This window comes from Thalia democratica, unplaced genomic scaffold, assembly GCF_965202585.1.
Source record: "Thalia democratica unplaced genomic scaffold, ktThaDemo2.hap1.1 HAP1_SCAFFOLD_261, whole genome shotgun sequence".
In the NCBI taxonomy this organism is placed as follows: Eukaryota; Metazoa; Chordata; class Thaliacea; order Salpida; family Salpidae; genus Thalia; species Thalia democratica.
In genome coordinates, this window is record NW_028139373.1 from 6,702 (window position 1) to 22,423 (window position 15,722).

At 30.0% G+C, this 15,722-nt stretch overlaps 1 protein-coding gene across 1 annotated transcript; it reads left to right on the forward strand.

Moving 5' to 3' along the window:
• The first annotated feature begins 376 nt into the window (after positions 1-376).
• On the forward strand, positions 377-15,495 carry LOC145846069 (allene oxide synthase-lipoxygenase protein-like). Its single transcript, XM_082952991.1, has 16 exons — positions 377-387; positions 612-726; positions 3,053-3,257; positions 3,429-3,572; positions 4,000-4,107; positions 7,468-7,605; positions 7,681-7,777; positions 9,435-9,588; positions 9,805-10,065; positions 10,385-10,577; positions 11,592-11,672; positions 11,872-11,987; positions 12,498-12,617; positions 13,226-13,360; positions 13,630-13,731; positions 15,292-15,495. Exons 1-16 carry the CDS (start codon positions 377-379, stop codon positions 15,493-15,495), a joined length of 2,184 nt encoding a protein of 727 aa, XP_082809117.1.
• Positions 15,496-15,722: the final 227 nt, after the last annotated feature.

Consider the following 15,722-nt stretch of genomic DNA (forward strand, 5'->3'; position numbering starts at 1 on the left):
TAACATAAGAATTTATGTTGGTTCATTAAATAATATAAAACTAATTTTATTAATTTGCAGTAATTAAGTTGGTTAAAAAACTGCTATTTACATAATTTTGAACTAAATTACTATTGTAAACAGACTATGTAAAGTTAAACTTATGTGCTGCACCTAAAAAATAAACAAAGCAAAAGAAACAACTCAATAGAACCTTTTCTTTCAATGTTTTCAACTTTGGTAAACAAATAAATCAACAATCCTCTAAGAACAAATTGAATTTCTTTAAGCTAATCAAACAAACTTTTATTTACAAAGTACTGTAAGTAGTAGAAGCGACAATTAATTATAATGATGAATTAAAAGTGTGCTAACTTTACAAGGAAATAGCATTCCGATGGGAAATACGTTAGTTATACGTGACATAACTTTCATTTTTTCACACACATTTTAATAAAATTGAAAATAAACAGTATTGTATAGTTTAAAAAAACATTTCAACAATTTTTTTTGTCTATCTTTTGTAAATTTTAAAAGTTTACAAGTATTATTTTAGTACTAGATACTTAAGTTTAGTTTTGAGTAATCTAACTTTAAGTACTAAAATAAAGTGTGAGCTTTACGTGATATAGAAAACGTTTTACTCAACTGCGGCCGAAGGAGAACAAGCTGGTAGACAAGTATCAGGGAGCAGCTGAAGAAGTTGGACGAGGAGATCGAACTGATGAACAGCAAGATCACAGTGGAGTATTTGTACATGGAACCTTCGAGAGTTCCAAAGAGCATCGCCATCTAGTCATGCGCTTTTATCTTTAAATTTTGCCAACGATTCTGTTGAAATCGTTTGAAAAACAAATAATTTGCTTTCATAAACTTGTTCAAGATCTGCCACTTTATCTTTTTTTTTTGTTTACTGATCACATGAAGTTTTTTTTTTACTTATACATTCTATGAGTATGTTAAAAACTATTTTCTGCCTAGGTAAATCAGAGTTCCAAAAAGCATTGCCGATGGTGTGGATAGTCGGTCGAAAGAAAAATAATAACTGTAATATCTTAAATTTTATCTATTTCTTCTTAAAAAAAAAAATTATTTAACTTTGTAAATATTTAAAACTGTTTAATATAATTTTAAGCACTCCATATTTTTTGTATAAAATATTGACTTTTAAAAGTTTGTTTTTATATTTTATTTTTGTTCATTTTGTTTAGCAAACTTTCAAAATTTTTTAAAAATTTTACAGTTTAAGGGTACTTTACTTATAAAAAAACATTTTATTGTATATTCAGTTTATTTAAAAAAAAATAACACTTGGTCATTTCGTTCATTAAACTGTGGCTTTAGGCATGTAATTAAACGTAAAACCAACGTATTTCGTGTCACCGGAAAACTATGATTCATAAAATTGCTTATCTAGTAAAACAACATTAAACACAATTGTTGTTTGTAAATTCAAACAGTTTTATAAAGTAGTTCAAAAGCTAAATATTTTTTTTTTCAGTTTTCTTATGAGCTTAGCGTTGTTTAATACATGGTTAAAAAATGGTAAAAGTTTTCTCTTACGTGTTTCATCTGTTTTTTCAAATTTTTTAGTTTATTCTAAGCTTAAAAATATAATAGTTTCGGCTTCTCAGATTTTTTACAGTTAGCTATTTAATAAAATAAGTTAGTTTGAGATTCGATTTTAGTACTAAAAAAATTAACTGACTAAAATATATATTAATAACTAGCTTTACAATATTATTGAGAAAATTGTATGATCTTTAGTTTTTTGAATGCAAATTAAAAAGAAAGGTTCAATAATTAATTCCATTATGAAGTTACCTACAATAATATTACATAACTTTTTTATTGCAACTAAGATTAAACTTAGTATTTCGTTAATTACTGTGTTTGAGTAGTAAAAATACCAATTGTTTAATATTATGGAAGTAGATATTTACGTGATTAGGTGTGTTTAACATTTATACATGGATACGCAAAAGTTGTAAATTGTTTTTTAGAAATCAAAATCAAAACCTAACAGTATTTGAAACTAATTTTTTTAATGCGTCGGCAAAAATTTTTGCGATTGTACATTTGTAAATTTACAGGAGGTAAATATTAATAAAGTCAATTTTGTTTTCTACTTTTTTATTTATTCTAAATTGAAAAAAAATCAAGGAATTTTATTAAGTTAACTTTTGTTTTGTTATATATATTTTCTTTTTCATATTAAAGTTTTAAATAAAGCAAACAACAAACAAAATGTCAAAAACCAAATACGAAGTAATTATAAAGGTTAGTTTAGATCTTTTTTTAAAGTTTATTAGGTCCCTTTGTAAATTTTTATTTTGTAGGTTTAAAAAAAAGTATCTAAGACTTTTATTGCAAGAATGCTTGATTATAATGCTCTAAAATTAAGTCTAAAGAAATTTTTATTTAACTAAGTTAGGATAAAAATTAAATTTAAAAGCTTTACTTCTAACAACTTACTTTAGAAAGTTATTATTAGTACTTTTATGCTTATTTATGACTGTAATAACAAGGTTTACTTTGTTATGTAAAAATAATACAAAATTTCGTTGTAGTTTTTACTATTTTAAGTAGTTATCTTTTTTACATTAAGGGGCATTACGAGTCTTCAATACATACATTTGGACATTTTCGAACTCAGTAGTTTCTCAAAAGTTTTAAAATTTCATTAATTTTAAGAAACTTTTTTGAACTTAAAAATAATTTAATTTCATCTTTAATAATACTTATCAAACTTTTTACTGATGGTAAAACATTCAAAAATGGTTTAGATGTATCTCGCTTTGCATAAAATCAAATTTAAGCGTTCTACTTTATAGTATAAAAAGTACAGTTACACTGGTGGTAATTAGTATAAACTAATTAAATTGCCTTATTAGTTGTTTCCATTAAGTTTTGCATTAAAAAGTTACCGTTTTTAGACTTTTGACATTTTAGCTAATAAGTAAATATACATTAATAGTAAAATATATCAAAAAAAAAATATACTAAGCTAATGTAACTTTAGTTAACTGATATTATGTATTTTGCAATTGAAATAGAAAATACACTTTTTCAGACTTCTGACAAGCATCCTCACCTGACTACCGCCTTCGTCGACTTCTTCATCCAGCTCCACGGAGACGGCAAGGACACGGAGTGGGTGGAGCTGAAGACGCCGAAGTTGGAGGCAATATTCCACGGAAGCCGGTTCAAACCGGGAAGAGAGGGAAAATGGGTGATAAGAACCCAAGACGTCGGAATACCTGAATACTTCAAACTGAGTTTTTTTTTTCGATAACATTTATTTTTTTTAGTTTACCAGACCAACAAGATGCAAAAAACATTTTAGCTCAATGAAAATAAAAACTAAAATTTATGCTTTAAAACTCAACTAAACATGTTAATCAAACTAAACAAAATGAACGTTTCGGCTGTACTGGGTAATTTTACAGAAAAGACAAAAGAGTGCAAAGAATGGTTTTGCGAGCTGGTCACAATAAGCCAGAAAAATGCAACAGACACCAACGAGGTTTGGTCGCGAGTTTACCCGGTGTATTCAGTTATATCAACAGAATTCGCGGTTTTCAGTCACGTCAGTAAGTATTTGAAAAAAACTTCTGTCAGTATAACAAAGTATTTGTAACTATTTTTTAAATATTTTTACGGTAGAAGACTTACTCTTTTCTCTATGAAGGTAAAATACTTTCTATGATATTTGATTTTATTACACGTATAACTAGAGATTGACAAAAATTTATCTGGTTATTTGCTACAGCCAATATAAATTTAATTACGTTTGTTTTAGTCTAAAACACTTGTCATGTAACGTATAAATATTTGAGATACATTTATTTTTAGTCACGTTTTGATATAAACTAAACAATAAATTTTACACTATTCCTTGCTCATAAAGAAGTGATTAAAAGTAAAAAAAATATTGTATATTTAAAACAAGTTAAGGATTTTTTTTACAACAAGTACGAAAAGACTTGCAAACAATAAAATTGCTTTTCACAATTTAAGGCCGTCTTCCACAAAACGAAGGGGAAACGAAACTTGTGAGAGAAAGTCAACTCGACCAAGTCAGGGAAAAAGTCAAGTGGGCCGAAAAAGACGAAGCAGCTGCAAAAGGTTATTTGTTTTACAAAAATAAAATAATAATTTTTGACATATATTTAAAAAAAAGTTTGTTGTATTTTTTGCAAAAGTTTTATAAAACATTATTGACGTTGTTGGACAATGGTGTGAAATCATACATATTTCATTTCAATTGTCCATATATCGGTACATGCATCAAAATTGTTTTAAAATAAATTTTCAAAAATTTTTTAATTATTTCTTTATAAAACACGAGTTTCAAATAAACAATATAAAAAAATTTCTAATTTATATCTTAAGTACTACTCGATATTTTTTGATTGACAAAGGCAAAAAATAAGGTTTTGTATTTTGTGCCGTGTGAAAGCCAGGTGAGAATGTAAGCTGACTAATAAAAACATGTCGAGACAACTAAAGCTTGCAACATGTCGAGACAACTAAAGCTTCCAACATGTCGAGACAACTAAAGCTTGCAACATGTCGAGGCAACTGAAGCTTCCAACATGTCGATACAACTAAAGCTTCCAACATGCCGAGTCACCTGCAGCTTCCAACATGTCGAGACAACTGAAGCTTCCAAAACGTCAAGACAACTGAAGCTTCCAACATGTCGAGACAACTGAAACATCCAACATGTCGATACAACTAAAGCTTCCAACATGCCGAGACAACTGAAGCTTCCAACATACCGAGACAACTGAAGCTTCCAACATGTCGAGACAACTGAAGCTTACAACACGTCGAGACAACTGAAGCTTCCAACATACCGAGACAACTGAAGCTTCCAACATGTCGAGACAACTGAAGCTTACAACACGTCGAGGCAACTGAAGCTTCCAACATGTCGAGACAACTGAAGCTTACAACACGTCGAGACAACTGAAGCTTCCAACATGTCGATACAACTGAAGCTTCCAACATGTCGAGACAACTGAAGCTTCCAACATGTCGATACAACTGAAGCTTCCAACATGTTGATACAACTGAAGCTTCCAACATGTCGAGACAACTGAAGCTTCCAACATGTCGATACAACTGAAGCTTCCAACATGTCGAGACAACTGAAGCTTACAACACGTCGAGACAACTGAAGCTTCCAACATGTTGATACAACTGAAGCTTACAACACGTCGAGACAACTGAAGCTTCCAACATACCGAGACAACTGAAGCTTCCAACATACCGAGACAACTGAAGCTTACAACATGTCGAGACAACTGAAGCTTACAACATGTCGAGACAACTGAAGCTTCCAACATGTCGAGACAACTGAAGCTTCCAACATGTCGATACAACTGAAGCTTCCAACATGTCGAGACAACTGAAGCTTCCAACATGTTGATACAACTGAAGCTTCCAACATGTCGATACAACTGAAGCTTCCAACATGTCGAGACAACTGAAGCTTACAACACGTCGAGACAACTGAAGCTTCCAACATGTCGATACAACTGAAGCTTCCAACATGTCGAGACAACTGAAGCTTCCAACATGTTGATACAACTGAAGCTTACAACACGTCGAGACAACTGAAGCTTCCAACATGTCGAGACAACTGAAGCTTACAACACGTCGAGACAACTGAAGCTTCCAACATGTCGATACAACTAAAGCTTCCAACATGCCGAGACAACTGAAGCTTCCAACATACCGAGACAACTGAAGCTTCCAACATGTCGAGACAACTGAAGCTTCCAACACGTCGAGACAACTGAAGCTTCCAACATGTCGATACAACTGAAGCTTCCAACATGTCGATACAACTGAAGCTTCCAATATGTCGAGACAACTGAAGCTTCCAACATGTCGATACAACTGAAGCTTCCAACATGTCGAGACAACTGAAGCTTCCAACATGTCGAGACAACTGAAGCTTCCAACATGTCGATACAACTGAAGCTTCCAACATGTCGATACAACTGAAGCTTCGAACATGTCGATACAACTGAAGCTTCCAACATGTCGATACAACTGAAGCTTCCAACATGTCGAGACAACTGAAGCTTCGAACATGTCGATACAACTGAAGCTTCCAACATGCCGATACAACTGAAGCTTCCAACAGCTGCAATATTTAACATGCTGAGATAACTGCAAACGAGAGAGTAAAAACGTATTTAAACAATCAAGCACATTGCTAAACAGGTTATTATACCTCGACTACCCTACGGAGCGAACCTAGGCCGCTTCAACGGAGCGACTCTTCCTTTGTGGAAGTAGTTGCAGCTTTTCACGTGGGACTTAGAGGCCGGAGACGTGAATGGCAGTACGATATAAAATAGTTGGCTTGTGACTGCGAGGCCGCAGAGGTTAATTATAAAACAGCTTAAGTAACACTTCGAGGCTGAAACGTAAGCTATTGTACGACTTCAAATAGTTAACGTGGTACTGCGAGGCCGCATACGGGAGCTATAGAACAATATGAATCAAGTTTGCCAGAATCTATACGTTAAGAAACATCGTTCTTTCCTTCTTTATCGATATTGAAGTTCGTATAAGACTAATGTGCAGAAAACTCAAGCGTCGCGCACCATTTTGTATCGTTTGTTCGTGAAAATAATAAATTGTACATTGATTTTATAACTAAATTAAGTTGCTATCCCTATTTGTAACCTTAAAGATTAAATATCCTATTTTTTTTATTATTTATTTATAAATACGGTTAGCAATAACGTGAAGTACGCAGCTTATAAACAGTCTGAAGCTTAAGTTACGTTTTTGTTGGAATTAATGTAAGTTGCAAGTTGCATTTTTCTAGTTAGTTTATTGTGATTAGGTTTTACAATTGTAACTTTGAGTTTTATTGTTGTAGTTGTTAAATACTTAGATTTTGAGGGACATCAGTTAAAATCAAATAATGTAATTTATATATTTTAAATGGAAAATTTGTTTACCGTATTCATGAATATTTATATAACAAATAATGCTTTTTGTGGGAACAATTGTACATATATATAAACTAAATACACATTAGAAACGTTTTCAAGTTTTTGTTTTTAAATATAGTTTTATTAGTAAATTTCACTATATGACTATATAAATAACCCTTATTTCTGTATATAAACTCTTAGAAACCAATTACTTGAATGCCTTATTTAAAGCGTTGCTTCTACACTGTAAATACTAGTTGTAAAATAAATATATTTATTTTTTTTATTTTTTATTTACGAAAAATCATTTGATATCAAAAATACAGATATACACAAAAAGTCTTTTTTTAAGGTTGAAGTATAAATTTTAAACTTTCTCGATTTAAAGAAACGTGTTTTTAAACAAGATTTTATTTTTAAAATGTTATTTTGTCAAAACAAGTACTTTGAGTACGTTATAAACCCAGTAAATTTTTATAACTCCTCAAAGTTCTACATAACACGTAATATTTGTTTTATTTAGGTCAGTTGAGATACATTAGCGCGGGAGACAAATACTTTGACCTTCCTCTGGACCTGCAAAAGTCTCATTTCAGATTCTTGGATTTCGCTGAGTTCGGACTGGAGGGACTAGCTCCAACAGGCATCAAGAAACTTTTCGGTAAAAATTTGCAAAAAAAAAAGTTTTTTATTCGCAGAAATAAGTTCTTCTTTAATTTAAATGTTACAATTACAGCGTTTTTAACGAAAATCGACGAGCTCAGTGATTACCACAAAGTCCACCGGTTTCTGGACAAGCATGGGGCGCAACAATCTAATGACTTTTTAGTTGGGTTTGTCAAAATAAAAATTGCTAAATCTTAAAATTAAATATTACATATGCAAATTTTATTAAATTGCTTAAAAAAAGTTTTTAATTTTTTTCAATTTTTTGAGAGTTTTATGAGTTTCTGTTTGATTGTGAAGGGTAGCTGTTTTAACATCTGTTTTGTGTGATAAGAAATATGATTAACGTAAAATATTAAGCAGTTGGTTTAATAAAGGGTTGGAAAAGAGTTTGAAATAAAACTTTCAAACAAAGAAAAAAAAATCAATAACGTCCAACCTTATCAAAATTCCCTAAGTTTAGCTGACTACAAATACACTTAATCTACGATAAAAAGCTTTTAGGAAAGATTAAGAACATAAAACAAGACAAAATTCTTTATTTATACAATCTAAATTCTTTAATCATCTTTATACAATATAAATAACTCAACAAAATTAGGGAAGCATTTTGTTTGAATTATTTTTTCAAAATCAACCACGAGTAATAAAAAATATTGAACCCAAAAGATTAAGAAGTTCATACAGCAGCAATAGTAATATAAAAAACAGAATAACAGCTCACAATAATAAACTCTAAAACAAAAACGACAGTGCTAATACAAAAACAAGTTTTATTTAAAAGAGTTATGCAAAAACCAATATTTAAAATCTAACCCTATTCAAAGAGTAACCATAAAAACCAAAAATAACAAAGTTTTATATAAGTTCTACTGGAATTACAATTCAAAGATTGTTTTAAAATCATTTAAAAACGATATTAAAACACACGCAACAAAACTATCTAAATATATATAAGGATTTTTAAAGATAAAAATTACTGCATAAAAAGAGAAAAAATAAACAAATTAATAGCAAAAATAAACTAGAAAACAGCTGCAAATTACAAATGTTTAAAAAAATAGAAGTTCAAAACTTCAAAAAACTTAAGCTCTAAATAAAAAACAGAAAGGCAAACTGTATGCATTCAATACCAGTTTTAAAAATTACCATAGCTAGCTTGAAACTTTATTTTCAAACCATACAGTGAATACGAGTGGTTTTCATTGGGTATTTTGTTGATTTTACTAACTCTTATCAATTTTTTTTGAAGTTTTTAATTAATATTTTTTTAACTATATTTACAAATTTGTGCAACCTTGATCAAACATAAAATCTTTGATTTAAAGCGTACTTAATATTGTTTAAAATTCACATTATTAGTTTCAAACTTTGCAGTTATTTATAAATTTGGCTAATAGTTTAACAAAGTATCACTTAATTTCACCATTTTTTGTAAAATACTAAATTTCGATTCAGTTTTAAGAATAATAAACACAGTTTGAAATACACTTAGAGCCGAAAAAGACGAAATTGAAAGTTTTTTAAATCAACAGTTTGCAATTTCTAATAAACATATGTTTTTTTTTATGATTGTATATAACAAAATATGTGAAACATATGTAAAAATTTTTCTTTTCTTTATTATCGAACACTATTGACCAAATGTATATAAAAAACTACAAATATCTTTTTACTTCGCTTTGTTAAGCAAATGTGACATGTGAGATTTAATGATGATTTTCAGGAGAGTAATAAAAATAAACTACGGATTTAATATTAATGTATCTTAGTAAATAAATAAATATTTATTTAAATATGTTTATCAAAAAAAAATGTTTACAGATGGGACACGGACCAAGGTATGGGCCAACAAATGCTTACAAGCGCCGCATCTTTCATGTTCAAGGAGTGCAAAGAAATTCCTGATCATTTCAAAGTGACAGATGAAGATGTGAAAGATCTCTTGGGAGGAGAAACCATTGAAAGCCAAATTGCTGTTAGTTTCTTTTGATAATTAAAACATAACATTAGGTGTGGTATTTTTTTTTTAAGTTTTGTAGAATGGAACTAAATGTTTTCAATGTTAAGAAAAGCTTCTTTCCTTAGAGTCTAACTCATTAATGTCGTTCTTTAAGTTAGTTTTTTAATTATTAATTATTTAAAACAAAATAAAAATAAGAATGTTTTTTTAACGCTAGATTTTATTAAAAAGGCGGGAAAACTGTTCATATCCGACTTCAGCTCCTACTACTCCGAAGACAAGAAGCTGATTTACACGAAGCTGGAAAACGGCGATCCGTGCAAGGTTGCTCCGGCCGTATGCCTCTTCCACGTGAACCCGACATTGGGCTTCGTTCCCATCGCCATTCAGTTGAAGCCCAACGACAGGGATTACCTGTTCACTTCTGACGGCAGCTTGAAGTGGCTGCTGGCAAAAATGTACTACAGGAACGCTTCGTTTTCCATTTACGAGGTTTAAAGTAGTTTGGAAAGTATTTAAAAGTAAATACAGTTTGCAGTTATGATAACTTTGAAGAAGGTAAATTTGATCTTTGGTGTTTTATAAAAATTTTTGAATTCAGCACAAAACAATTCTTTGAGGCAAAAATATACTAAACATCAAACTAAACCTTAAGGTAATATGAAACCATAGCTTATACACCACAAACTTTGTCACTAAGTTTATATTTTAATTATAAAATGAACTACTATAACATTGACATTAGTGCTTTTGTTTCAAGTACATCAGTTAGGTGTTTAAAAACTGATAACCATTCTGATCCCTTCCACAGTGGATAATTCACTACTCGATGACGCACGCCACCATTGAGGCGTTTCAGGTGGGAATATTCAGGACTTTGTCGCAGGCGCACCCCATGTACAAGTTGTTGCGTCCCCACGTGAGAACAGTGGCTGCCATGGGCGCATTGGCGAGACTTGCATTGATCCCGTCAACTTCACTGATGGCTTCCGGCGTTTCCATTGGTTAGCTGAAGGCATTTGTGTAAAAATATTTATTCATTTTGTTGTCGTTTGGTGCTCAATGAGGACTCAAGCTTAAGAAAATTAGACAAAAAAAAACACCAAAAACATACAAAATTGAGAGTTTGTAAATAAAACCTAAATATAAATAAAAAAATAACATATTTCATTAGTTTACTTAATATAGTTAAAAACTAAATATAACATACTTCAACTTAGTATTTAGTTCATGTAAGTTTACATTTATTTTAAAAACTTTAGAAGTAGCCGACAGTTATACGACAAAATTAACTGCATGGTAAATAGAATCTAGACTTACTATCTGCAAATATGGTAGTTTTGTACGAAACACCTCTTTAAAACATTTTATCATAACTTGTTTACTTAATAAATATTTTTGATAAAAGTAACTTTAATTTATTTAGAGGTAGTGTGCTGCAATTTATAACAAGTATTAAGTAATAACTTGTCTCTGTAAAATTATTAAAGCTTAACACTACTTTTAAATGTAATACTAATAATTTTAATTGTGATTTTAGCACAAAAATATACTTCTTGTACAATATATATAGTGTTTATCTGTTTTTTGCAGGTTTTGTAGTACAGATTTGTTCTTCTTATACACGCTTAGTTTGAGAAAAAAAAACATAAAAAAAACAATAAAGATGTTTCACTTACTTTGCTTAGTAACTGAAAAAATCTTAGAATATTAAACCTACGTTATATTTGCCAGTGTTGTTAATATATTATATTGAAACATTCAATTAATAAATTCTACAAATAAACGGAATTTGGAAAATAGTATATTACCCTTACAATAAACTAAAGATGTTATCAATGATAGATTTTGTTGTTAGATTTTGTTGCAGAATTATTTTCAAACTAATACTTTACAACAGTTTTGTTTTATTAGTATCAAAGTTCAACTTATTTTCCTGACTTAAAAAACTAAATAAAAAAACATAAAATAGTTTCTTTTTTAAAAGCTTTCCTTAGTAAAATAAATACTTTAATCAGATGCAACATCAATGATATTGGCACATTATAAGACCTACAACATTGAAGACCTAAACATGCCAAAAGTCTTTGAAAGAAACGGTATGAAATTTTGTTATAATGCTGTAATGTATTTTTTTTAAACTATAAAACAATCAAAAAGCATCTAATATACAGTGTTGTAGTCAAAATGGTTATAATGTTCTTGTAAACTCTTAACAGAACAAACTTAGCTAATGATAAATTGTTTTTTTTCGTAAAATAAAAAATGTTTAAAGCGAAATGTTGATGTTAAACACAGGGGTTCATCCTGACAAAATTCCAAACTATTATTACGGACAGTACACTCTGAAAATATGGAAAATTGTTGAAGATCATGTGACGGACTTTGTGAATTTATACTACAACTCCGACCAGGTAAGCCTAATTTAGATAGTTTTTAGAAAGCGCTCAATTAAACTATAAATGTAAATTTCTTTGTACCTTAAGTTTTTTATTATAAATTTTCTTGAGTATAAAACCAAGCCTGATATAAAGAATAAAAAAAACTTAAACCACTGTGTGGAACAACAAAACGATTTATTTTATCTTTACAACTTTTAAAAATATGAGATAAAAATAGGTATTAGAAATGAAAATTAAATTTTCTTAAAAATAACAAAATTATAAATACAAATATACTTATGTATGCATATGAAACAACGTTTTAAACAATTGTGATGTTTATTTTGAATGTTACAATTTGCAATAAAATGTTAAAGCCCTTTTAGTGGGCTCAGTAAAATCTGACTTAAATTTTTTAATCCTGTTTTGTTTGAAAGTTCATTTTTTGTTTTTATCTGTTTTCATTTTCTTTCTATATAACTATGTTTCTTATTATATTTCTTATTAAAACCACAAATTATATTCAACTCAAAAACCCCACAGGACGTGTTAGACGATGTGGAAGCTCAAAATTTTGCCCACGAGATGGCGCATGAGGCTTTCGGTTGGGAAGATGGTAATTTTAGGGGAATGCCCGAAAAAATTGAAACCAAACAAAAACTGGTAAGAATAAGTTATAAATTTTGATAGACTTATTTGGTTAACAGAGGTTTTTTGTAGTGGTTACATGACAATTAATAAATGCAACAAATCAAATTATAACAATTTTGATTTTTATAACCACTTCTAAGAGGCCGAATCTTAGAAAAGATTCGAAGAAAAATACTTGTGTAGGTCAAATTAATAAAAACTTGATATTTAAAAAATATTTATTTTTATTAGTGTACTTTAGCAAACTAAAAACTTATTTTAGCTATACTTATAAAAATAAAATGTTTTAAAGAAATAAAAAATGTTCATAAAACTCTAGTCAATAAGTTAATGATAATAAAGTTCTAAATATTAAAAAACTTTTTTTACAAAAATAGGAGTCGATAAGTTTAAAGTATTTGAACCTCAATTATAAAAATTTAAATGAATTGACGTGCAGTAATTATTAGTGTTCAGTTTTAACTGCTATTTGTTTTTTTAATATTCAACAAAACTTTAAAAAATTATTTACTTTCGTTTAAGTTTCTCATTAATGACTTTATTTTCAAGTAAAGTTTTTTTTAGGTCAAAGTGATTTAGTTAGCTATCGTTTGAACTTTTTAATTTTAAATACAAAACAGATAGAGATTTTCACGATAGTGATAGCAACAAGTTCTGCTCAGCATTCTGCAGTCAACTTCGCTCAATACGAAACTTACAAGTTTGCACCCAACTGTCCTTCCATCATGAGAATGGATTGCCCTAAAAACACCGAAGTACGTGCTTAGTGTTGTTTGTTTTTTATTCACTATCATAATCAAAACATGTAATTAAATTGAATGTTTTTAGTCAAGTTATGTGGTAAATATATTATTAACTTAAATAAAATTAATTTTCTCATACAATTCACTTTAATAAAGTTTTTGCAAGGCAAAACTTTAATCAATAATTTTAACGTAAAAAAATTTAAATAAGTTTTTAAAGAAGAACTCGTAAAATTATAACTCATTAAGTTACGTTTAATTATAACACTAACTTTTAACAGGAGGTCAACTTAAAGAGAGTGTTAGATTCTCTTCCAAGCATAAAGCAGGCTGCTTTTGTTGTTGGTCTTGTCTATACACTGTCGAAATACTCAAGAGTAGAGGTTGTTAAGCAATTAGATTTATTTGTTGCTAAGTGCAAACACTACGTTACTTATTGTGTACATTAAATTTTCTCTTATCAAGTTATTTAAATAGTACGAGTAGACAAACATAGAATTGTACTAACATGCGGCAACAACCCTTTTTAATTCGAAAATAAGCGTCAGTTGATTGTATAGTATACAAACCATTTAAAACAAACTTTTGTACAAAAAACACTCTTGCATACAAAATATGAATGAAATTACACACTTGAGATTTTAAGTTTTTTAAACTAATTAAAACATTTTTTTGACTTAAACGGTTATCAAAAGAAACTAGAAAATAAAAACTTATCTAGTTTTTTTGTTGTTTCTCAATTGAAGTAGTCTAATTCATTCAAAATACAAAGTCGTCACACATTGACAAAAAAACTTACAACTTTTGTTTAAAGCTATTCGTTTTACTACAAAACTTTTTGCTAATGGCTTTGTTGGCTTATAAAAAACTTTTTAAAGTTACTTGAAACATCTTAATTTAAACTAGTATAAGTTATAAACTTTCTTTTCAAAAAGAAGTTTAGGATAATGAGTCTAGACAAATTCAACTAATGCTATTTACTTTTAGTCTGAAAGCTTCACCTGATGGTTTTGTTAGCCACTAAAAAACAGTTGTGAAATTCACAGAAATTCAATCAACGCAAGTAACTGTCCTCTCGGTTTTCCTGCTACTGCCTGCCTGATCGTCGCGAGCAACTCTAGCAGTTGCAGGCTTTCCGCTGGTGCCCTTTTCTATGAACCGCTTACAAAAGCGTCTATTCGGCGCACTAATTTTACTCAATCAATACAACTGTATATCTTACATCTTAAAATGACATAATTTTACAAGTACTTTTGAGTGTAGCCACTTATAAGCTTTTATTTGATAAAGCTAGGCCTAAAAAACAACTTAATGCTATCAACACACTTTTAACTGTGCAACTTAATCACGCTTAGTACAAAATAAACACAATAACTAATAACTTACAAATGATTACTCTCCAAGAGAGCTTGCTAACAATGTGCAAAACTACAACTGAGTACTATATCTATGTTTTGATTTTATGATTTTCTTAGATGTGACGTAACTAGTTAGTGTTACGAATTATTAAAACCGCGCATAAACTAAAGTTCCTTTTAATATTGACGGCCTACACGTCACGATTGTCAGTTGCCTTCTTTGGCTGGTCAAACAAATTGCCGTATTCAGTAAATATCATCCACAATAGTAAGTAAATCCTTGATATGTTTTTGCTTCTAGATAGCTAAAATTGCTTACTTTGAAAACCCCTAGTTTGAATCCGGCATACGGGGCAAGTACTGCATAACAAAGTAAAATAAGTCAATTAGCAAGCTTAAAAGTAAAATTGCTATGACAGCCAGAAAACTTGTAATTCCCTCCCGCCCCCTGAACTATTTTGATCGTTCGAAAGGAGGGTGTGAGGAGGTAAAAGAAAGGACTCATTTTGGGGAAAACCCTAGTTTAGTGCAAATATTATTTATACAAACTTTCAAAGGTATATTTACAAATAAAGTTTTTCGCAGGTATATTTGGACGACGAGTCGCGGCAGGAGGAGGACCGCCACGGGGAGGTGTGGTTCTACGGTAAGGAGGAGAACAAGCTGGTAGACAAGTATCAGGAGCAGCTGAAGAAGTTGGACGAGGAGATTGAACTGATGAACAGCAAGATCACAGTGGAGTATTTGTACATGGAACCTTCGAGAGTTCCCAAGAGCATCGCCATCTAGTCATGCGCTTTGTATGAAATTGAAGTTTTGTAAATTGTGCAAAATCAGCTATATTATTTTAATTTGAATTTTAAATGACGCTGAAAAAACTAAATTTGTGCCATTTTTATTTTTTTGGTTACCTGTTCACAAAAAGGTTTTTACTTAACTTTGGTACCATATTAAATATGTTCTATTGTGTTGTTTTCTGCTTGAGCCAGTCAGAGTTCCAAAAAGCATTGCCATTT